Source organism: Dicentrarchus labrax, unplaced genomic scaffold, assembly GCF_905237075.1.
Source record: "Dicentrarchus labrax unplaced genomic scaffold, dlabrax2021, whole genome shotgun sequence".
NCBI classification, from domain to species: Eukaryota; Metazoa; Chordata; class Actinopteri; family Moronidae; genus Dicentrarchus; species Dicentrarchus labrax.
In genome coordinates, this window is record NW_026136715.1 from 18,749,629 (window position 1) to 18,770,171 (window position 20,543).

The 20,543-nt window shown below is 41.1% G+C and overlaps 1 protein-coding gene across 2 annotated transcripts in view; it reads left to right on the forward strand.

The window, feature by feature from the left end:
• LOC127377764 (kazrin-like) overlaps positions 1-20,543 on the forward strand; it is a 163,111-nt gene that overhangs the window by 49,893 nt on the left and 92,675 nt on the right. For both annotated transcript variants that reach the window (XM_051425942.1, XM_051425943.1), the window contains exon 3: positions 6,191-6,377. In XM_051425942.1, coding sequence (XP_051281902.1) covers positions 6,191-6,377 — 187 coding nt within the window. The remainder of the gene's footprint in view (positions 1-6,190; positions 6,378-20,543) is intronic.

Here is a 20,543-nt window from a genome sequence, read left to right on the forward strand (position 1 = left end):
TGTCTGCCTGAATCTTTCAGCAATTTTATGAGACACTACAGAAAAGAAAAAAACTCCATGCCCATATAACACTTATGCACACATGCCACTGCATGCTTCAGTAAAAATCCTTTTCTGTAGATAACCACACTTTTTGTCATGTCAACCTTTTCTTTGCACAAGTACACTTTACCTATTAACATTGTAGTTTGCTCATCATATACACCTGCAACTATTAAAAAATTAGCCTATAAAAAAGTCTGAAAGGGAAAAGTTTAGCCTTTGCTTTACTTATACAATGTCAGAGAAACTACTTTTAAAAAAATAATTATAGTAACAGGATTTCTTAAGTTATAATTGTTCAGTATTTTCAGAGCTTAGTAGTTTTTGTACACCATGCTTTTGAATGAAAACACAAAAATAAAACTCTACCTTGAAAGATGTACACACTTTCTTGAGTGTTTTTTTTACCACCACATCTGAATTCTGTTTCAATTGTTGCCAGGCAACAAATACAATCCCAGTGAGTACTTCTGAGTCCTGACTGTTATTGCTTGGCAACAAAATTCCACCCCAGTAAGTAAAAAATTTAATCATTGAGGCTTAAAAACTACTGTATACAGACCTCAGTGCTGCAACTTTTTTGCACGACTTTACTTGAATTCAGTGACTTGGCATGCAAAAGGTCTTCTGTGTGGACAAATACTCAACAGCAGCGCAATGAAGAATGATCCCACTCCCCACTGTCTCTATTCATATGCTAATCCAAACCCCCAGCACACCCACTAATTACTGATCCTCAGTCAGCCACTGGGTCCTGATTCACTCCACTGACCAGCCGACACATTCAAAACCCCCAAGAGAGAGACTTGAGCGATGGGTCATTTATGTGATGTACATACAGACATGAATCAAGTTTACAACCCGTGTTCACATGTTTAGAGCTTAACTCACTAAAAACCAGTAACCACTCTTAGATGTTGAGTTGTTAAGAGGAGGAGTGTAAATCAGAACAACACAACCCGAAGAACATTCATATGAGCACGTTCATTGTTTAGCTGCGGTTCCATATGGCTTTGTGAGTAAAGGTGATAAAGACAAAAATAACCGAAGGCAAAGTAAAATGTCATCCTTTTTCCTGTTGAATCACCTAAATGTCAACTTTTTGAGGAAAAACGTCACGTGTAGTTTATGACATTTTTTTTTTCGTTTTTGTAACATTCTGCTTTCTTTGATAAGCAAAAACCTAAAAATATGGAAACTATATATCTGACTCCCAGTTAGTGTCACCTGCTTAACAGCCACCCCATACTAAACCCCTAGCTGTAGGCAGATGTATACCAGTATACAGTATGCGGGTTTACTGACAGGATACATAGTCCTGAGGAAAGACAAACATCCTCTTACAAACTTAGACAACACAGCATCCTAATTACCCACAAGGGCCCGACAGACTTTTATGACACCTGACAAGAGATGAATTTCATTAATGAACATCAAATGACTTTGGGATTATTAGCCCCCTAGTGTACGTGTGTGTGTGTGAATGAGCGTACAGTATGTGTGTGTCTGTGCCTGCTCTGCCCTGTGACTAATGTATCATATGCGGCAGCAGGGTCGTCTATAAATAACAACATGATGTTCATTTACTGAGCGGGAGGGGTGACTTGTGTCTGGGCAGATGGATGAACGGGTGGAGTGTGTGTGTGTGTGTGTGTGTGGTGATCCCCATCCCCTTGCTTGCATACTTTAGCAGGCGGTCAGTTAGGTTTTATTTGAGACCTCAATATTTGGCCCACACACATACTCGCAGAGTGCCTGAGGGTCTACAGTAACATTTTCTTGGAGTACACAGCAGTTGTTTGCTACCCTGGCTTGTGCAGCGTGGTGTGATGATCCGTGCTTGCCACATGCGGGATGGGTTGGGGTCTAAGTTCACATAACCTTAGGAAACAATAACAACACAGCTGTACTGCTGAGTGAGTGGGCATGCTTTGACAGATTATAGCAGAGGAATGCAGGATTGAGTGGGGGTGTTGGTGGGAACTGGGGCAGTTTTCCTCCACCCTGCGAACCCAGAGACAACTATAACAAATATTTAATTACACATGCTTATTTTTTACAACTAACAATTAGAGTCTATACTGTCAAGACATCTTGCGCCCTAAGACTGGATTTTTGTTTCTGTGTAATGTCCTATACAACTTTTTCCTCTAGCATTCAATGAAGTAGCAGTATTGTGTATTTATCAGTTACACAGTTGTCAGCTAGAAGTCCTGAGTTCAAGCCCCCTGCCCTGTAAGTGTCCTTTAACCACCAGACACTTAATCTCTCCCAGCTCCATGGAAATGATTTGTAGCTGACCCTCTGGTTTGTGCAGGGGAAGAATTTCCGCTCTTGAACTCCTTTTGTTGAAAACTTAATACTGGGTTTCATGTCTTAAACCTGCATTAATTGCTTTTTTGGGGAAACATGAGAGAACAGTAGGCTGTAAACACAACATTAATATATTATCACATTATTTATATTGCAGTTTATTTACACATCCAGCAGATGTAACAGTAGCATTATTTAGTAGTTGTGTCTCTGGCAACATGGCACATGTAAGTCCATTATTCACTCTCCCTTTAGCTATGTTTTTTTTATAGAGGCCCTTTGGGAACATGGGGGAGAAACAAAAAACACATGGGTGAGAGAAAAAATAGATGGGTTAAAAAAAAAAGTTTGCTTTCCCTCAATAAATATATTGAAAAGTACTTCTGTGTAAGGATGGGAATTGAGAACGGGTTCGAGCTGAGAAGTGGTTCCAAATTGTCCAATCCGTCAAAATTGTATGTCTCTGTGCTCGTCAGTTCCTTTCATCGATGCCGGTAAAAGGTTTTTCTGACAGTTGTGTGCCGTAGAACAATGATGTCAAACTTAAGCGTCTACGCGGAAGGGGAGAGAAGTCCAAAGAGCTGAAGGGAATCTGTTCAGAGCGTGGCTTCACCAGCAATATGCTAAAACATCTTTCTACATGGGCTCAACTTCCAGGAATGCTGGCACTGACACACACACGAGTGCCACTGCTTCCCAACCGAGCAGCACGTCTATTAGCAAGGGTCCTATGTTGTAATAACACGACAGAGCCAGACTTAGCAGACTTTTTTAATTGTCTAAGAGAACCTGAAGCAATGACCTGGAAGTGCTTTCTCCCTTGACTTGTAACATACGTACTTTTTTCCACTCAATATTTCTTGGGGGATTTCTTTGTTTCACCACATGTCCTGTTTTTTTTCACCTGTGCATTTTTTGCTACTAGTTCCTACTATGTGCTGGACGTTCAATGGGTCGCTCAGAACTTTTCCACTATAAATAGGCTGATTACTGAAAACATTCAAGTTTGATGAAAATAGGCCAAACGTTTCATAGAGTTGAGGTGACCTGCAGAATCAGATGATAAATAAAAATGGGTTTGCCACTTAATGAGACCATTTTCACATTATATGTCATCACATATACCCATTTTGGCTGTCTGCCCATTTTTAAGTATTATGATTTAACATTAAATATTCACTCATAAATATTCTATTTAAGCGACATTTAAAGTCAATGTTAGGAAAAAAAAACATCCTTAGTTAATATTTAATGCATGCTCTAACTCAGCTTCTGGACTGTGTGGGTGTGATTGGATCAGATTTGATTGACATTGTTGTCTCCCTGGTAACATAAGCAACACCCCGCACATCTGCCACCAGACTCATTTAGACCCTTATTGTTAAATTCTGATTGGAATGTGGAAATATGTTATTGTGTGGCTCAAACACATCAATATTCCCAAGAAAAGAAATGCAGTATCCTCCTGTTCATATCTGATGTCTATATTGACAAACATGTTAATTCTCTATCAGCTCTGCGCTCTGTGTCGAGCGACTATCCAGTAAGCTTCTAGTATCCATCTGTTTCTTATTTGATTTCTGGGGTATATTTGACATTTGGAAGTAATGTCATTGGCCTGCGATGCATCAACTACAATAAAAGCAACAGTTTTCACACCCTGCTGCAGATACTTTCAGCAATACCCCTCTGTGGTGCTGCAACGGGCAGAAAGAAGCATTAATGTTTCATTCGCTGTGACTGATTAGCCTTATCTGTAAACAGGTGGCAGTCACTGTGTCTGCTGCCTTTACCTGTAGCTTTGTACTCTTCTATAAAGAAAGGAGAAGAAAAGCATACATAGATATAGACATACTGAAAGATGCATTTATGTTGCTTTGCTGATCACATAATGCAGGGCCTTTTGAGGTGTGGCAGTCATCTGTAAGTTTAGAAAAATGGTTCCAATTCACAACCCTGACTGGGAAAGTCCGGTTAGGAAAAATGAGTGAGCAACATTCTCCCCTTTCCCAGCTTGAATGTGGAAAAAGCGCATACTTGCACTCTCAAATTCCCCTGCTTAAAAGTGGGCTATGCAGTTCTGGAGAAATCCAATACCATGATAAATACCATGATATGGTGTGAACAGTGACCGAGCAAGTATTCTACCAAACGTTAGGTAGGTTGTGGGTAAGCAAAACTGCTGCTACAGTTGCTGCTGCACAGCTAACATGAAGAAAGGACGAGACGGTTTCCCAGAGCCAGCACACCGGCTCCAGACATCGATACTCACAAGTCTCCAGCTCCTAGAGCTAACATCACAACAACAGCATGTCTCGGCAAACTAGAAAGTGAGCTGAATGTCTGCGGGCAAGTGATTGAACGTTACCTGACACACAAATCCTGGCTGGAATGGCTGGAATAAAAATGTAGTGTTTGTGTGGCTTTGTTCGTTCCACTTTGTTTGTTTCCAATTTAAGAGCCGGGGCAGTCAGCTAGCGGAGCGGTGAGGAGATATTTGCTGAATTTGAAAAAGAAAAAAAAGATTTATCTAATCTTTGTATAATAATGAGCATTTGATCATTATGCTCTGGGCTGCAACCAGCAACTATTTGTGGTCCATTATCTGTTAATATAAATGAACGTTTAATGTTTTCTTTACATTTTATTAATCATTTAGTCTAGAAAACGTCAGAAAAAAAGTGAAAAATGCCCATCACAATTGCCCAGAACCCACAATGAATTGCATGTTTTATCCCCAAATATATAACATTTCCTCTATAAACCATTTTCCTCACATTTGAGAGACTGGAACAAGCAAATGTTCATTTTTGGTTTGGTTTCTGCTAAATGATTATCACTTTAACATTGTTGTTTATGGACCACAAAATGTATAATTTTAATGGAATTGCATCACTGCTAGATCCCAGCGCACACTTGAATGCCTGCACCTTCCTTAGCTATTGCCGGACGAGTAATCCAAGCTGTTTAGTTCAACTTTTCTCAAATATTACAGCAGAGCTTTAAAAACGCATTTGCTCGCAGGAGGAATACCTCACTGTGATACTGTGATAAAAGCTTTGTTTGCATAACTATTATTGTTTTCTCCCCACAACTGCTTGTTTGTCAAACTAATGATTTGCGTCCCTTTGTCCATGAGTCCGTGGAGGGAGGTGCAGGCAGTATACAGAAAGAGAGAGAGAAAGAGGAAAAGCTGCAGTGTTTCACTCACTTCCATTTTCAAAGCCTTAGTGAAATTTCTAGTGTCAGTTCAGTCAAACACACAATCCCAGAACCTCACAGCAGTATCTCCAAAAGACAGCTGTGCTGAGGACCTCTGACTTCCATGTGCTCATATGGTCTCGTTCAGTCCCCCACCCCCTCGGCTTTCTTTGCAAATGGTACAGTCCATTTAAAAAGGTGCTTGTCATCTCTCAGTGCTCTGTGTCCTTTCAACAGTCAGCTGCAGGGAGCACATTTCACAGGGGCAGTGCTGGCTCTCTAACACACACACACACAGACACACACACGCACTCTTGTGCTCTTACAGAACTCTCAGGCGCACACACAGGCACACACACAGACATGCTCGCACACTGACACACGCACACCACATAAACAACATCTCTAAAGCGTACACTCCTCCCAACAGATACACGTTTCCCCTGAGCCGGATGCCTCTCTTTAAGGGAAAGGACAAACTGCTTTGAGGATTTAACTTGGCTTTCTCATCAAAAAGGAGCGAGAACAGATAAATAAGGCAAAGAGGAGGGATTTATTTGGGGACACCTTCCCTCACAGGAAATGGTCAACTTGTCAGCATGACACCTTGTCTGGATTCCCCTCTCCTCCTCAGGCAAAAATCCTGAAAATGATGGATGACAACAAGCAGTTGGCCCAGCGCATCGATGGGGCCATTCAGTCCGCCAGCCAGGAGGTGACCAACCTAAGGTCAGAGCTGAGCGCCACCAGCCGCAGACTGGCCGAGCTGGGGGCAACCGACTCTGCCAGCATGCTGGAGACCCTGCAGCACAACCACAACGGTAGGAGAGCCGCTCGGAGAGTGGAGTGAGACTTTCTGTGTGCTAAGAAGCTGCAAACATGAACTCTGATGCAGATGTGTGTAGTAGCCTTTGCGATGTGTGCGCCTGAGTGTATCTTTGTGAACATGTGTTTCTGCGTGTAATGGATGATGTCCAAGAGTGAGTTGAAAAAGCGTCCGCTCATGCCTCTATCCATGGGAAGAAGTGAAAGTCAGTGAGTGGATGAGTTGAACGAAAGAGGTGAGGGTTTTTTTGCTGGCTTGTGTCCACTCTCAGTTCTCCCACAAATCCCCTCTCATGTTGAATAATTAACCTCCTGAACCTTTAAGGGGGGGGTTAGTAGTGCTGCACTTTAGTAGGGGCAGAGTGGGTAAAGTTACAAGCTCCTTTCACTCTCGGGCACTCTGTCTGCTAGTTCATTCTGTTCTCCCTTAACTGGGCAATGGATCTGTGTCTCTTGAGGAGGAAGGGAAAGGGGGCTGGTTTTAGGGTTGCCGTGGGTTACTGTTACCGAGAGCAGTTTGAATGGCTGCCCAGTCTGTAGAATGCTGTCCTGTGTGTGTGTGTGTGTGTGTGTGTGTGTGTGTGTGTGTGTGTGTGTGTGTGTGTGTGTGTGTGTGTGTGTGTGTGTGTGTGTGTGTGTGTGTGTGTGTGTGTGTGTGTGTGTGTGTGTGTGTGTGTGTGTGTGCGCCCGCTGCAGCTGCTCTGTTTGCCCTTTTCCAACTTTTTTTTACACTCAGTTTAACATATAGATAGGTAACAGATGTCTGTTTTTGCGCGCATGCATGTGTACATGCACAAGCATGGATGGCAGCATTAGCATGTGTGCCCATGGGTTGTCATGTCCTTTCAACTTCTGGCACACACATACTCTCACACCCTCGCTGTTTCCATAGCAGTCAGCTGGCATAGTGAGCTGTCTGATAGGATACGTTCCATCTTGGCTTTGGCAGCACTCTGCTTTGAAACCGCATATCTCTCATACACTTCCCGAGATCAAGCTCAGTAAGCTCAGGTCTGCTGTTGTTTCCCCTCTCACATTCACAAGGAAAAGCTGTTGGCTAACTTTCCCTCTGCAATGACAGAGAGTCGTTTAGTCCTCAGTTGACCTCTGTAGGGCTTTTTTAAAGAGGAAAATGTGAACACAGCTGGTCAGGGACAGTTTGGTCATGTGTCAGCACTGTTTTCAATGGGCTGTCCCTGTTGCTTTGTTTTTCAGTTATTTCTTTCTGCTTGTGTATTTGTGTGTGTGTGTGTGTGTGTGCGCCTTGCGGTATCCCTTTAACCCTGATCCGCGCTCACACTCCTGCTGTTTCCATAGCAGTGTGTGTGTGTGTGTGTGTGTGTGTGTGTGTGTGTGTGTGTGTGTGTGTGTGTGTGTGTGTGTGTGTGTGTGTGTGTGTTTGCGCCAGTGTGAGTGACGACAAGCATTCCTCTGGGAGGGTTTGAGCATTGATGTCATTGTCCCTTGTAGCTGCTTCTCTGCTCAGCTGAAATGATGCCCGAGATGTGCATGTTCAGTGGTGGCATCACATTCATCTGTATAAGAGATTCATAAAATGCACATAAATACCACATTAACATCAGAAAAAGACTTTGTGAGTGGCCCATTCATAAAATGTTTGTAATATGTCTGAAATAATACACTTTAAGAAACTGACACCTATGTGTTGATCGCTCTTGAGATGGATTTTGTCAGACAAAATTGTCTAGAAATACAAGCGTTAAGTGGTTCTGAGTGCCCCTTTTTTAACATCAAAAATGACACGCAGGTCCTTTTCATACTGAAGATTATGGTTGCTGATTCCTGCCTTTGTTTGGCCTATATATCTTCCCACTGTCATTGTGGTTCTGTCAATAAGTCTTTTTTTTCCTGCTACACACCCACCTCTCGTTTTCTCTTCTCGACACCCTTTCTCTCCTCCAAGCTGTTCTTTAGAAGCCCAGGGTGTATAATAGAAACGGCTGGGGATAGGGGGATTAGGTAATTTATCACCAGTGGCTGTGTTGGGAAGGGAGGTGTGTGCTAAGGGTCGCTGGTTCATTGCGCAGACGGCAGAGTGGTAGTCCTGAGGGAAGCTGTGTTGGAGGTGCTACCTGGCACTTCACTACCGGCAGCACTAACCTTGCTAGCAGGGTAGCTTACCTTAATTGCATTTCTACTGCCTGGGGGGTTTGCATTTGCATCTTACATTCATCCCAGCTAGTGCAAAAATTATGAATAAATGGGAGTACTTCATGTATTATCTTTTTGTGGTGGTCTGTGAAGAGGTATATTCTCACAGTTGTTTCTTAAACACACACACACACACACACACACACACACACACACACACACACACAAGATCCAGCCTCCACTTATCTCTCTCAAACCATCTTGCACCTTGTCTGTCCTCCGAGCTCACTGGTATCCTCATGCGGTAGTTCATAAGCTTCCCCCTGGACACAAATGGACTACATTTAGCTTTGTTGTGGGGCTGTGGGGCTGCTTATATAGAGAAATGCTGAGCAGCCATAAAACTGACTCAAAACTTGTGCCTGTGGCCCCAATTCGTGCCGTTCTCATTTTGTCTTTGTGTATGGGAGAGAATGCCAGGTCCAGCTCCACTCTGGAAACTGGTAAGGTGAATGAGAAGCCCATTCTAGTGCTCATTATGCCATTGCTATATATTTCATTGTGGTTATCGTTTAATAGGGGATATTTTTTCAGGTGTTTTCAGTAATGATTGTAGCTTTTTATTCTGATTGCGTCAGATTTAGAATGAAATCATTCTTGTGGCCCATGTAAAAGGGGTGCATAAAGGTGGAAAAACTCTTATGTCTGCAACTACACAAACTAGTTAATGTATTATGGAACATATGACTGTTTTGGTTAAATTTTAGAGCAGTGTGACCGACAAGAACAAGAACAAGAATTTGTTTGTTGGAAGAAATTTATGAACTGAATAAACCTTACAAATGCTGTAATTATATTTTACATGTTTACATTGTTTTAAATTTGAAAGTTGAGTCAGATTTAGACAGACAGACTTCGCCACATCTTAAACACAGTTATCAGCAGTTTGACAGGGTCCACTTAGAAGCTTTTTCCAGAGCTTTCAACAGCATCTCACAGAGGAAGAAATTTATCAGGGGAAGACACTGTCTCTGTTGTCAAGGAGATGGCTCGGTTATCATTGCGTGACCTGATAGGTTATCGGCCGTTTAATCACTACTTCTAAGCACTGCTGAATATAAATAAAAAAAATGCTTGGAACCATATAATAAATACAAATTAAATGTTCATCTTTTCATTCTTTTCAATTAAAGATAAGTTTATCATGGGGCAATGCCATTCACAGGCTAATGAAGACAGCCTGACTGTGCTGGTGGCTAACATTCGCTTGTTAGCTGCGAAAGCTACTGTGTTAGCTACCGTTGCAGTAGCTGCCTGTTCCACTACAAACATGCCCTGATACAGAAATAAACAATGGCAAATCGTTGGAGGGAAATATTATCTAGCATTCCAGCGCCGCAACTCTGAAACATTTTACCTCCAATTTAGACAATTTGAATTGTCTTTAACCGGATTTCTATCTGCTAGATAGCTAACTACAAGCAGTATAAATCAACCCACTGAATATACTATCAACCTTGGGTACTTTGCACTTGTAGTGTTCCATACTGCTTACTTATGTATGAAAATCAGCTGATAGTGCTGGTAATGCAAATTTGGGATAAAACATTGGATGTTTTTCTGCTGCTGATTGTATTCTAACCACCCCTCGTGAGGGACGATAATGTTTATTTATTCAGCATTCAAAGGTTATGAGAGAAGGTCAGTCCTCTTGCACTTAATGACTCACCCATTCTTGTAGTTGAGGGTGAGAGCATTTCAGCTAAGCGTGGTTGGTCAGGCATTCACAAGATTATTGACTACATTACGGCCTGCTTCTGTATCTGAGGCTCATCAAAATGTTTTACACAATGTCAGGGTGATCATTTGAGTTAAACACAAATTTGATCCTCATGATAATTAAAAATACAAAAATATATTAATCTTCAAGGAAGGGTTATCCAGAAGATCAAGAATGAGTTAGGCCTATTATAGCATTTAGCATGGAGGATTTGCTGTCTCTATACATCATTAATGAGCACACAAGCTATGCATTTTAAAACATTACTGAGAGTACAGTTATTTGGCGTTCTGTAATTCTGTTCACGAAAAAGCCTCCTTGGTCATTGACATTAGATATTAAACAGGATTAAGAATATTGGGAGGCTATTTGCGTAAAAAGTGGTCGCTCATTTAGAGGTGAAGAGAAGAGCAACAGAGACATGACAAGACTACTCATGCTTTCAATACTATTAGCCAGGGCTTAAATTGGTATGAAAAAGGCACCAGTGCTCCAGACCGCCATCTGCACAGCATGTGGTATTGGGTGTTTTTTATCTGCTTTAACCTCTATTTCACAAGCACCTTAAAACAAGTGGGACAGCCCACACCTCTGTCAAACTGGCCCCACCTGCAGTCTCCAGATCAATGCAGTATTGTGATTCACCAATAGAGGATTTTGAAAGCAAAAGCAAGAGGCAAAGTTTTTCTTCACCAGCTGTGTGGCAGACCCCATTGGCATTTTTTATTTGGGAAAAGGGCAACAACTTTCTACCTCCTCTATTTATGAGTATACCAAACAGTTATAGAAATGTCGAATGTCCCTTTGTTTTACTTTCTGTGAAACAAATGCGCACACTGCCTGTTCCCAACATTGACTTCCCTGGTTTCACACCTCAGGCTGACAAAGGTAACATGGCATTTCAGTGAAATTACTTTGCTCTGTGATTACAATTTTTATGCGTGAGTGCAGATCCTCTCTGCTCAGTGGGGCTCCCGTTATTCTGTGTACAGCGTTAACATTCAATTTTTGGTATATTAGAGAGACCCTACTCGTGCAGTAAATGGTTCATTAACATTGCGAAGAGCTTGGACATTTGTATTACCCCAGCGTGCACACATGCATATACTAACACATGTGATATACACTGCTAATTTCCACTGTAACAATCAATGTATATACAGCACCAGGGATGGAAAGAGTACAAGAATATCTTACTCAATTACGAGCGAAATTGCTTCACATCTATCTGTACACATACACTACAGAGCCGCATGTCCAAACCAACGATATATTTCTTTTCTACAGGCACTTTACAGCCTGCACGACAAACATATCAAGACAAAAAAAGAGCTGCGCAGGCAGCACTGACGTCCTCCTCCAGAGAGAGTAACAACCACCACAGTGAGTTTGATGTTCCTAAGTGAACTCAGAAGTCACCACTGGAGGACCCATGAGCATTTTAGTATTTAGCATGTTAGCCAGACCCAGTGTGCACTTGTTAGTTAGGTTGCATTAAACCAGTGATTAATTAAAGTAGAGATAATAAAGGTATTTTTTACCTATGCTAAATGCTAAACTTAATCTAGGGAATAAAATAAATACATATAAATAAATAAATAAAAATAGATGTATGTGTAATATATAGTGTTATTTTGTTTTGTGACATTATATTGGTTCTCAACAACACTGTTTTGATTTTTGCGTTTAAACCCCCAACTGCTAGATAGCAGGGTTGTTGAAAACAGGGCTGTGATGTTGGATGTTACAGGGACTAAAACAAATGCTTGTGTTATAGATCCCACTGTTTGGTTGCATAAAAAAGTAAACCTTTTCCAACTCAGATTTAACGCATTTGGTGTTCTTTATACTCTGACAGTTTATTAATTTAAAAAAATCAACATATTGCCTTGCTTAAAGTATGGAAATATATTGAATTATAACCCCTGTACCGTGATAGATATTGTATCACCAGACTCTTACCAAAACACAGACCTAACCGTAACCCATAATGATGTAAATCTTTATTATTTTGCATTGTTGTGCTGTTCACAAACTGCTAAACCTGGCCCAGTTGAGACTGCACCTCTCACACCCCCTGACACTCGCTAGTGAACGTTTACATTTAGAACATGTTTTTTTCCGGAGTGTCAGCTGAGTGCAGACTGTCACCTCTCTGGACAGGAAGCTCTCTAGAGCTTTGCCCTCCTGCAGCTGCAGATCAGCAGCACCTTCTCTGCTGCTGCTGTTTATTTCTGATCCTTTCTGTTCAACCCTTTTTTTTCTTTTTTTCTTTTTTTACTTCCCTCCTTGTACAGCAGTTATTACTTGCTATTTTACATATTGTACATGGAACATGCAGTGAATTTGTACACTAACTGCAGTAGTTTTCTTAAAAAGTTAGAGGGTGTCATTTCAGCACTACTTATTTATCAACTAAACTGTTTCTGCATTTAATTTCCAAGACAATATTTGAAAAGTGCTGATTATCTCTCCTCAAAGGCACAACAGTTATATAAGAAAAGCCTCACAGTTGATTCATAACTTAAATATATGGAATAAAGACAGGATTTGCATAATTTGGAAAGGCACTTTTATATCTCAGCTATTTGAAAATGTCAACAGGCTTTCACATAATGTACTACCCTCTTCAATTAGGGTAATGTATGCAAAAAGGGGTCTTTGGAATGAGTTTAGCTAGAGTTGCTTCAAATGTCACTGCTTTCTTTTTAAGTGTATGATTTGAATGGTCGATTAGTTACATTATACTGCACTCATGTTTATGAATACATATCAATGGCCCGGGAAATATATTATGTCCAGTAAATTATAATTATTTCAGATGGTTTCAATTATTAGATTATTAATAAAATATAGTAGGTTTACTTTATTAATCCCTAATGGGGAAATATGTTTTTACCCGAAATACAATTATGCACACACAGCGCTTATAGACATACAAATGTGGAGTGATCCTCTGCCAAGTGAGGGCGCTCCAGAGCAGTTAGGGGTTAGGTGCCTTGCTCAAGGGCATTTCAGCAGTGCACAGGAGGTGGAACTGGCACCTCTCCAGCTACCAGTCCACACTTCATACTGTTGTCCGTGCTAGACTTGAACTGGAAACCTGCTGGTCCTCCAAGTCCCTACAGACGGACCTACTTCTGCCCTAATAACTAATAAAAAAATATAAATATAATAATACAGCTACTTAGCTACTTATGAATAATATGTGATTACCTCCCAGTGTTTGATATATAAAAACACAGGGCAACACTTTTGGAAACCAGTGTGTTTTTGATCACTACTTTTGCTGCATCAAGCCCTACAGCGAAAAGTTGAGTTATGGTCCTGTCAAACTCCCAGCAGTCATTCAAGTGCAGAATGTCCTCACATAGATTACAGGATTTATCATGAATTGCATTTCCTGCCACGTTTGTCTGTGCAAACATTGTCTGGAGAACCTGACATTTTGCAACATGCCATTACCTTTGTACCCTTTCACACTCCCCATCATTGATTTGATGAAGAGGTATAGGTGTAAAGCTACTGTCACTCAGAGAGGTATTTGGTGCAGAATGCCAGCTGGGTGTCTGACAAACAAAGAAACAAAAAGACTGGAAAGATATAACAGGGTAATGCAGTCTTAAAAGCCTGCAATGAATTACCCCAAGCTGTGAAAATGGCACCAAATCTCATTAGTGTTTTTGTCGATGGAGATGGCTTTTGAATCCCTCTCTGTCTGTGGCAATGAGAAACTTAATGACTTGTGTGAGGAAAGATGATAGTCCTCCTCAGGTTTCATGTTTATGGGACGTTTTATGGACATTTATTTGACAAAGTTACCCAACAGATGGTTGTTCATGAAAGCAGTCCTCAAAAGTGCCAAAAAAATTGGAAACACTACAATTGCCTTTGGCAAACTTAATTTAGCTCCTCTCATGGCGTCGACTGGAGTAACTTTCGTATTGAATCCCAAGTTAAGAATGAATCACCACCCACTGGAGGTTGTATTTCAAATGGAACGACCCATGTCGGTATAATTAATAAGGCTGAAACCCGAACATGTGTTTGAAGGTAGTAATTACTTGCCTATAAAGCATGTTAATGATGAGTGATGTTAGTCTGTAACCATATGCTTAAAGGTCATTCATTTACATATACATGTAGTCATCAACTGAAGGAGAGAACCTTGTGAATTAGATTGATTACAATGTAGTATACAGTTAAAATATATGATGTGCTCTCTCTTATGTGGTATATTCTGAGTGTGTATTCACAGAGCTGCTACACACACACACACACACGCACACACACCTCGCTGTGGCCTTGTCATAAGTTATTGAGCAGGAAAGGAAAGTGTTTTCCAGACAGTCATCAGCTACCAGCAGGCCTTGACGAGCTAGCAGTGGCTTTGTTTGACATTACAACTCTAATACTAATTAACTCGCACCCCCAATACTACACACACATGTTATTTTTTCTCTACAACAGTTTGATTCCCTTCATTTCATTTGGGTAGGTCAGGTCGGTAGCATATATTTGATGTTTTGGATTGGTCACTGCATGCATTAATGAGTTTGAGTGGCTCTCGGGTATGTAAATGAATGTTGCCCTCTGTCCTTCAGCCTGCCTATTCCTGAAAACTGATGCTAACAGCACTCTCACGAATAGCGGCAGATGGCACGAGCGAATGTGCTCGGTAACTGGTGACATTGCACATATTCAGATGTCATGAAGCGCAAAGGCCGAGCTGCATGCAAGACTGTGGAATAAGAGGGTGAGAGAGAGAAGTTCTTTGGTACAACGTAAATGTAACCGAAAAAGACATTTAAGAAAGGATTTGGAAAATTCTGTAGCCCGATGAAGGTGACAGGCCAGTATAATAGAATGCACCATGTGGATAGACCACTGTGAACAATGATTAAAACTCTCATTAATTTGATGGAAAGCTTCATTAGTAGATGATGGTGGGTGGTGGGCATCCTTGTTTTAATGCTGCATCCACTAAGATCCCCCATTAGTCTCTTGATGGCCCTTATTTTACATGTTTGCCATAGGGCCCAGCTCAAACATATTAGAACAAACTTGCTCCTGCAGATAATGTGGTTGAGAATAATTTGTAACTGTATTGTTGCCAGTGATCCAGATATCATAATGCAGAATCTATGCAAGTCTATACTGCAATTACATCAGATGGGACTCGTGTAGAAATCAGCACAGTGGAAGCTGATAGGTCTGCTCTATCGCCCCAGAGAATGGCTCCTAATAGGCCGAGATAGGAGATGAGGAAAAGTGTGTGCTCGTCAGGCACAGAGCCCCCCCAGTGATTTTTGAATGATGTGATGTGACGGGGACTGAGGGAAGAGGGAGGGGACTGGGGAGGAGGGGGTCCACTGCGGGGCGTCCTAAGATTTTGTCAGCAATTATTCACAATGAGGTGCAACCAGACGATCAGCTGTGGCAGCAGCAATGATGAAATGACATTTCTTCTGTTCATCTTCTTTCTGGACATAAAGATGTGAGTTTTGTTTATTTCTGTCCTCTGTTCCGTTTCTGTGAGGCCAATGCTGTGCAGTATGTGTGTTCGACTATTACAAAGTGCTGCAGCACTGTGTGGAGTCTGTAAATCTTCACATCATGCGTATACTTTATTTCTCTGCAGGTATCACAGTAAAGTGGAAAGTATTTTATGTTTTCAAAAAAGGTTTGAAATCAAGGCTTCATTTGATTGACAGGCTTTTTTTTTTTTTTTATCCCTGTGGGACATCCAAAGAAACGTTACTAAGCACTAAATGTTAATATACTGTTCCATATATTTAAATAACTTAACTATTAAATAATTATGGCATTTAATGTAGATCATCGTCTTCAGCTCTACATCTACAACGGGGTGTTAATTTTGGATCCTAGCTGTGGGGTACATGGTGTGTGCAACCCGAGATGATAAGGGTATTTTGGGCGCAGGTATAGCCGAATAGAATTACTGCATAGCTCTGCAGAGGCATTGGCTTGCCTCAGAGCATTTTCAGACATATGTACTGATCCTGGGTCGGATTTCTCCTTGCACACATCCCACTGCAGCCGTTTAGGAGCTGACAAATAGAGCAGGATCTCGGATCAGTGATTCTGTAAAGCCTCTACTCTACTGTGTCAAACAGTTTCCACCAGTTCACAAGGAACGGTCAAGGGGGCTGTCAAGGTGTTTTAAAGTTTTTGTGAGACTTTGCCCTGAAATTGCTACATTGCTCTTAGAAAAGGGCACAGGATGTAATGTTCTTGGCCTAAACCAATGACGTTCAGTGTTTACCAACACGAATCAGTGGGAGTGTAGAGGTACTCATGCACACCAGACACTAACGTAGCTATTTGAGTATTAAACACTCCCCTCCACCTCCCACATTTTGTACTTGACATGCTGCTTGGAATGATGCCCTTAAATCTTGTTGATATAGTTGTTTCTAGATGAGTTCATGTTATTGAGGTATGCCAATAATAGTCCCCTTCCTCCATTCAGGCTTTCTCTGTAAAATAATTTAGGTCCTGATCACATTGGGTTCTAAGCATGGCTTTGGCTTTAAAGGAGGTTAAAAGAGAGATGTTTATAAGTGTTTTGTAGGCGTGGCTCTTCTTTGGCTGTGATCACAAGGGACACTCAAACAAAATGTGCAGCTGTGATTGTTGCTTGTCACAGAGAGCCAGAGGTCAATGGGTGCAGACACATTACATCATCATTCTTATTGCTATGCAAAACAAATGTGTGATTGCTGTTGTCACTTTTGATAAAACGCAACTAAGACTAAGAAGAAAGTGCATTTACTATTTGCTCATTTTAAGTTTACACATGATAAATCAAAGCTAAGTTAAGTTAAAAAGGCATATTATAATTGGAGATCCCAGGAGTGCACCCCTAATGCAATGCGTCCTTTGTTTTCAAGAGATTCAAAAAAAGTAGTATAAATTGACAAAGGCAGAGATTCACCAAACAGTTTTTCTTTTAATCTATTAATCGTTGTCTTACCTCTGGTTTTCTCTTCTAATTATCATAGCAACAATCAGCATGCACAGACACAGTGCTGTGTCTGTGTTTGTTCTAGTCAGTTAGTCAGGCCTGGCAGTTGTGAATATGAGTGATCATTCAGCCTACAATTGTCCATCTATCAGCATGCAGGCTGTCCGGCCAGCTGGTGCCTGCTGGGTTGGAGAGGCAGATTGGGCAAGCCTGGAAGTCACCGTGGTGGCAGGTGGGCCCCGCCATCAGGTATCGTAATGCCCACTGGCACAGACGGGTCCGTCTCAGAGCTGCATGATGGGTAAGGGATGGGGAAGAGAGGGAGGCATCTTGAGCCATGTGTATGCCAACCCTGACAAATTGGATAAAGCCTCCGGTGGATAGGAAGGGCAGTGCCAGTGTGAGACTGACATATGAAGAGGACTGGCACAGTGGGTGGAGTGGGCTGAGGGTGGGAGGAGTGAGGCTGGCGGAGAGCAGATGTGTGTGTCATCACAACCCTGGCATCACGCTGAAGGAGAAGCATTACTTACGCAAATGGACGTAAACAGACTGTATGTCTCTGTATGTGTGCGTGCATGAGAGAAAGAGAGAGGACCTGCCCTTCTGTAATACGGCTAAAAAAATACTGCCTATAGTGCTAGTTTCACACGTATACAATGTCTGTCTGGGGATACTCTTCATCCTCTACCTCATTAGTTTTTTCACGTGTCATAAACCAATTTTTTTTTTTGCCTTTCTGCTCCTATTACCTAGTATGAAAAATGACTTGAAAGTCATATTTTATTTGCTGATGCACTTATGCTTTGAAAATGGCCACAGACTTGCAGTGTCAGGTTAGCTACACTGTTTGTTCCATCTGAATGAGAGAGGAGAAAGCGCATAGCAGTCTGCGGAAAAGCAGTTAAGCAAGTGAACAGTGTTGCCTGAGGGTAGTAGAAGTGTTATCTTACCTACATATTTAGAAACATGCTTGTCAAAGCAAATTTGGAAACACTAAATTTGATGCAGTTCAATTAGTGTTATGCTGTGTCTTTACATTTTATATATGGTGAAAACTGTCGTGTCATTCTGCAAACATTTAACTGAAAATACAAGTGGCTCTAAACTGAATTAGGTACACTTAATAGATGTGGTTGTTAACGGTCCATTTGGTAATATTTTTTTGTGTAGTGTGTGTGTAGGTTACCGTAAGTTACAATGATCACTCTCAAATGTGTACTTTATATTTGGCTGGTATAAACCTGTGTCACTGGATCAATTATTACCAGCATTATCAGCAAGAATTTAAGTTCACTTATCGTTCCAGTCCAAGCAAAAAGAAAAAAACAGGCGGCTAACTGTCAAACAAACTGCAGGTGTGCATTCAGTATTTTGCATCATTACGTCAGGCCTTCATTAGCAAGCTGAAGCAAAATTGCTCATTTACACTATACTGAAGAAATTCAAATTTTCTCTCAGTTGGTTTCACCACAGAAAAGTGTGGATTAAAGTGTGGACATTTCTCCTGAGTTGCAAAGACTTACCTTTTATTCTCTGTCCTATGGGCTGAGGATTTGTTAATTCAAATTGATTTACTGTCATGACAAAACATAAACAAAGGCTGCGTTTCAGCACCCTTGTTGGCAGACGGAGATCTGTTCTTGCCTTATCCCACTTAAGGATCTGTCCTGTCATCGTCTTTCATTTTATTGATCGGAATAAAACTGCAATGACTGACTCCGAAGCTTACTCTAGTGCAGCTTTCATTATGTAATGAAGACATTACAGAGTAAGTGAGAAGATATTAGATGATCTTTTGAGAGCAATCTGCAGTCTCTCTGCATTGGTAAATGAATTTAACTAACATTGATTATCTGAACTGCTGGTCTGCGTATCACAATGCAGGCGATGTGAATGGCCTCTAAGACTCTACAAGCAGGGTGTTAGATTAGATCAATGCATCTGAAGGCATCCTTTGACTCTCGTTGACCCTTAACCATGGGCCACATGACCTCCAAACGGAGGATGTGATGTCGTCACACAGTCATTAGAAAGTGTTCAATGTGTCACCATGCCTGTTTAGGGCCTATTGAATCTTTATCAGCAGGAAGCTATGCAGATACTTGATCAATAGGCAGGGATAAAGGAACAGAACAGTCACTGCTACCAAATGTTTCTTTTGTAAGCAGTCACCCAGAGAAAGTGCTTGACCTTCTCTTTTTGAGCCATTGTTTACAAGGCTGAATGAAAAAGACTGAAATCGGTTCACTTTTTAAATATGTTCTTTTTAAAAGTGATCTATGATATATACAGGATGTTATTTTAACATTTTATTGCTGATGTTGTTTTCTTGTGTCCTTGACATCATATCCTTTTATCTTTCCTACACTTTCAGTTTGGTAAATGTGTGCTATTTACGATTTTAGCAATAATTTTGGACCAAAATACTGTAAAACTGTAGGTCTATGGCAAGGTTCATTATAAACAGCAGTCATATAATGATTAGTTTATTCATTTCTGAGATTTCTGGCATTCAGAATTGCACATTCTGGCCCGTACTCTAGTAAACAAACCCCCACATAGTTACATTTTCTCAAACAGAGAGGCTTGTGCTACACTGGCATCGTAACACCTTTTATTCTCAAACCAAATTAGCTTATGGTAAAAAGTTATATTTTTGATATTTGAGAGATTTCACTTCCTCACATCTTGTTTTTTTGCATCTCTGCTGTCATTTCTATAGCTTGCTCATTGTGTTATATATTTTCTGTCCTTCACCTGACCTGTTAATGTTGTATTTGCTTGCTTGCAGACAGACATCCAAAAAGCTGTAAATTGCTTACTTAAAACTCAAGTCATGAAGATGTGTCTTGCCACAGAAAATGCCTCTAAAATGTTGTGACATGTCCTATTTGTATTTTAAAAGTTGGTCCTTATCTGGAATTAACAAAGGGACAGGTACTGCCAGCTGCTCTGTCAGTCTAGAAGTAGTCATGACACTTCATCTCTCTCGAGCGAAGAGGCTTTGTCTCATATCCCCCATCCAAACAGGAAGAGTTCAGCCAGAGTTCAAAGGGAAGTTGAGAGGGAGAGGGAGATTTTCGCTTCCCCCTGTGTCAGTTACTCCCCACCTGGCAAGAGAAGTGTTTGGTTTGACAGCTGGTACATTGCAGATACTGTATACGGAGACCTATTTCTTTCTACCAGCCTCTTGTTTGAAACAAGTAAGCTGTTAAGACGGTTTGGCATCTTTCAGGGAATATCAAGAGGAATCTTTGACTCAGGAAGCCCCAGGGGAAC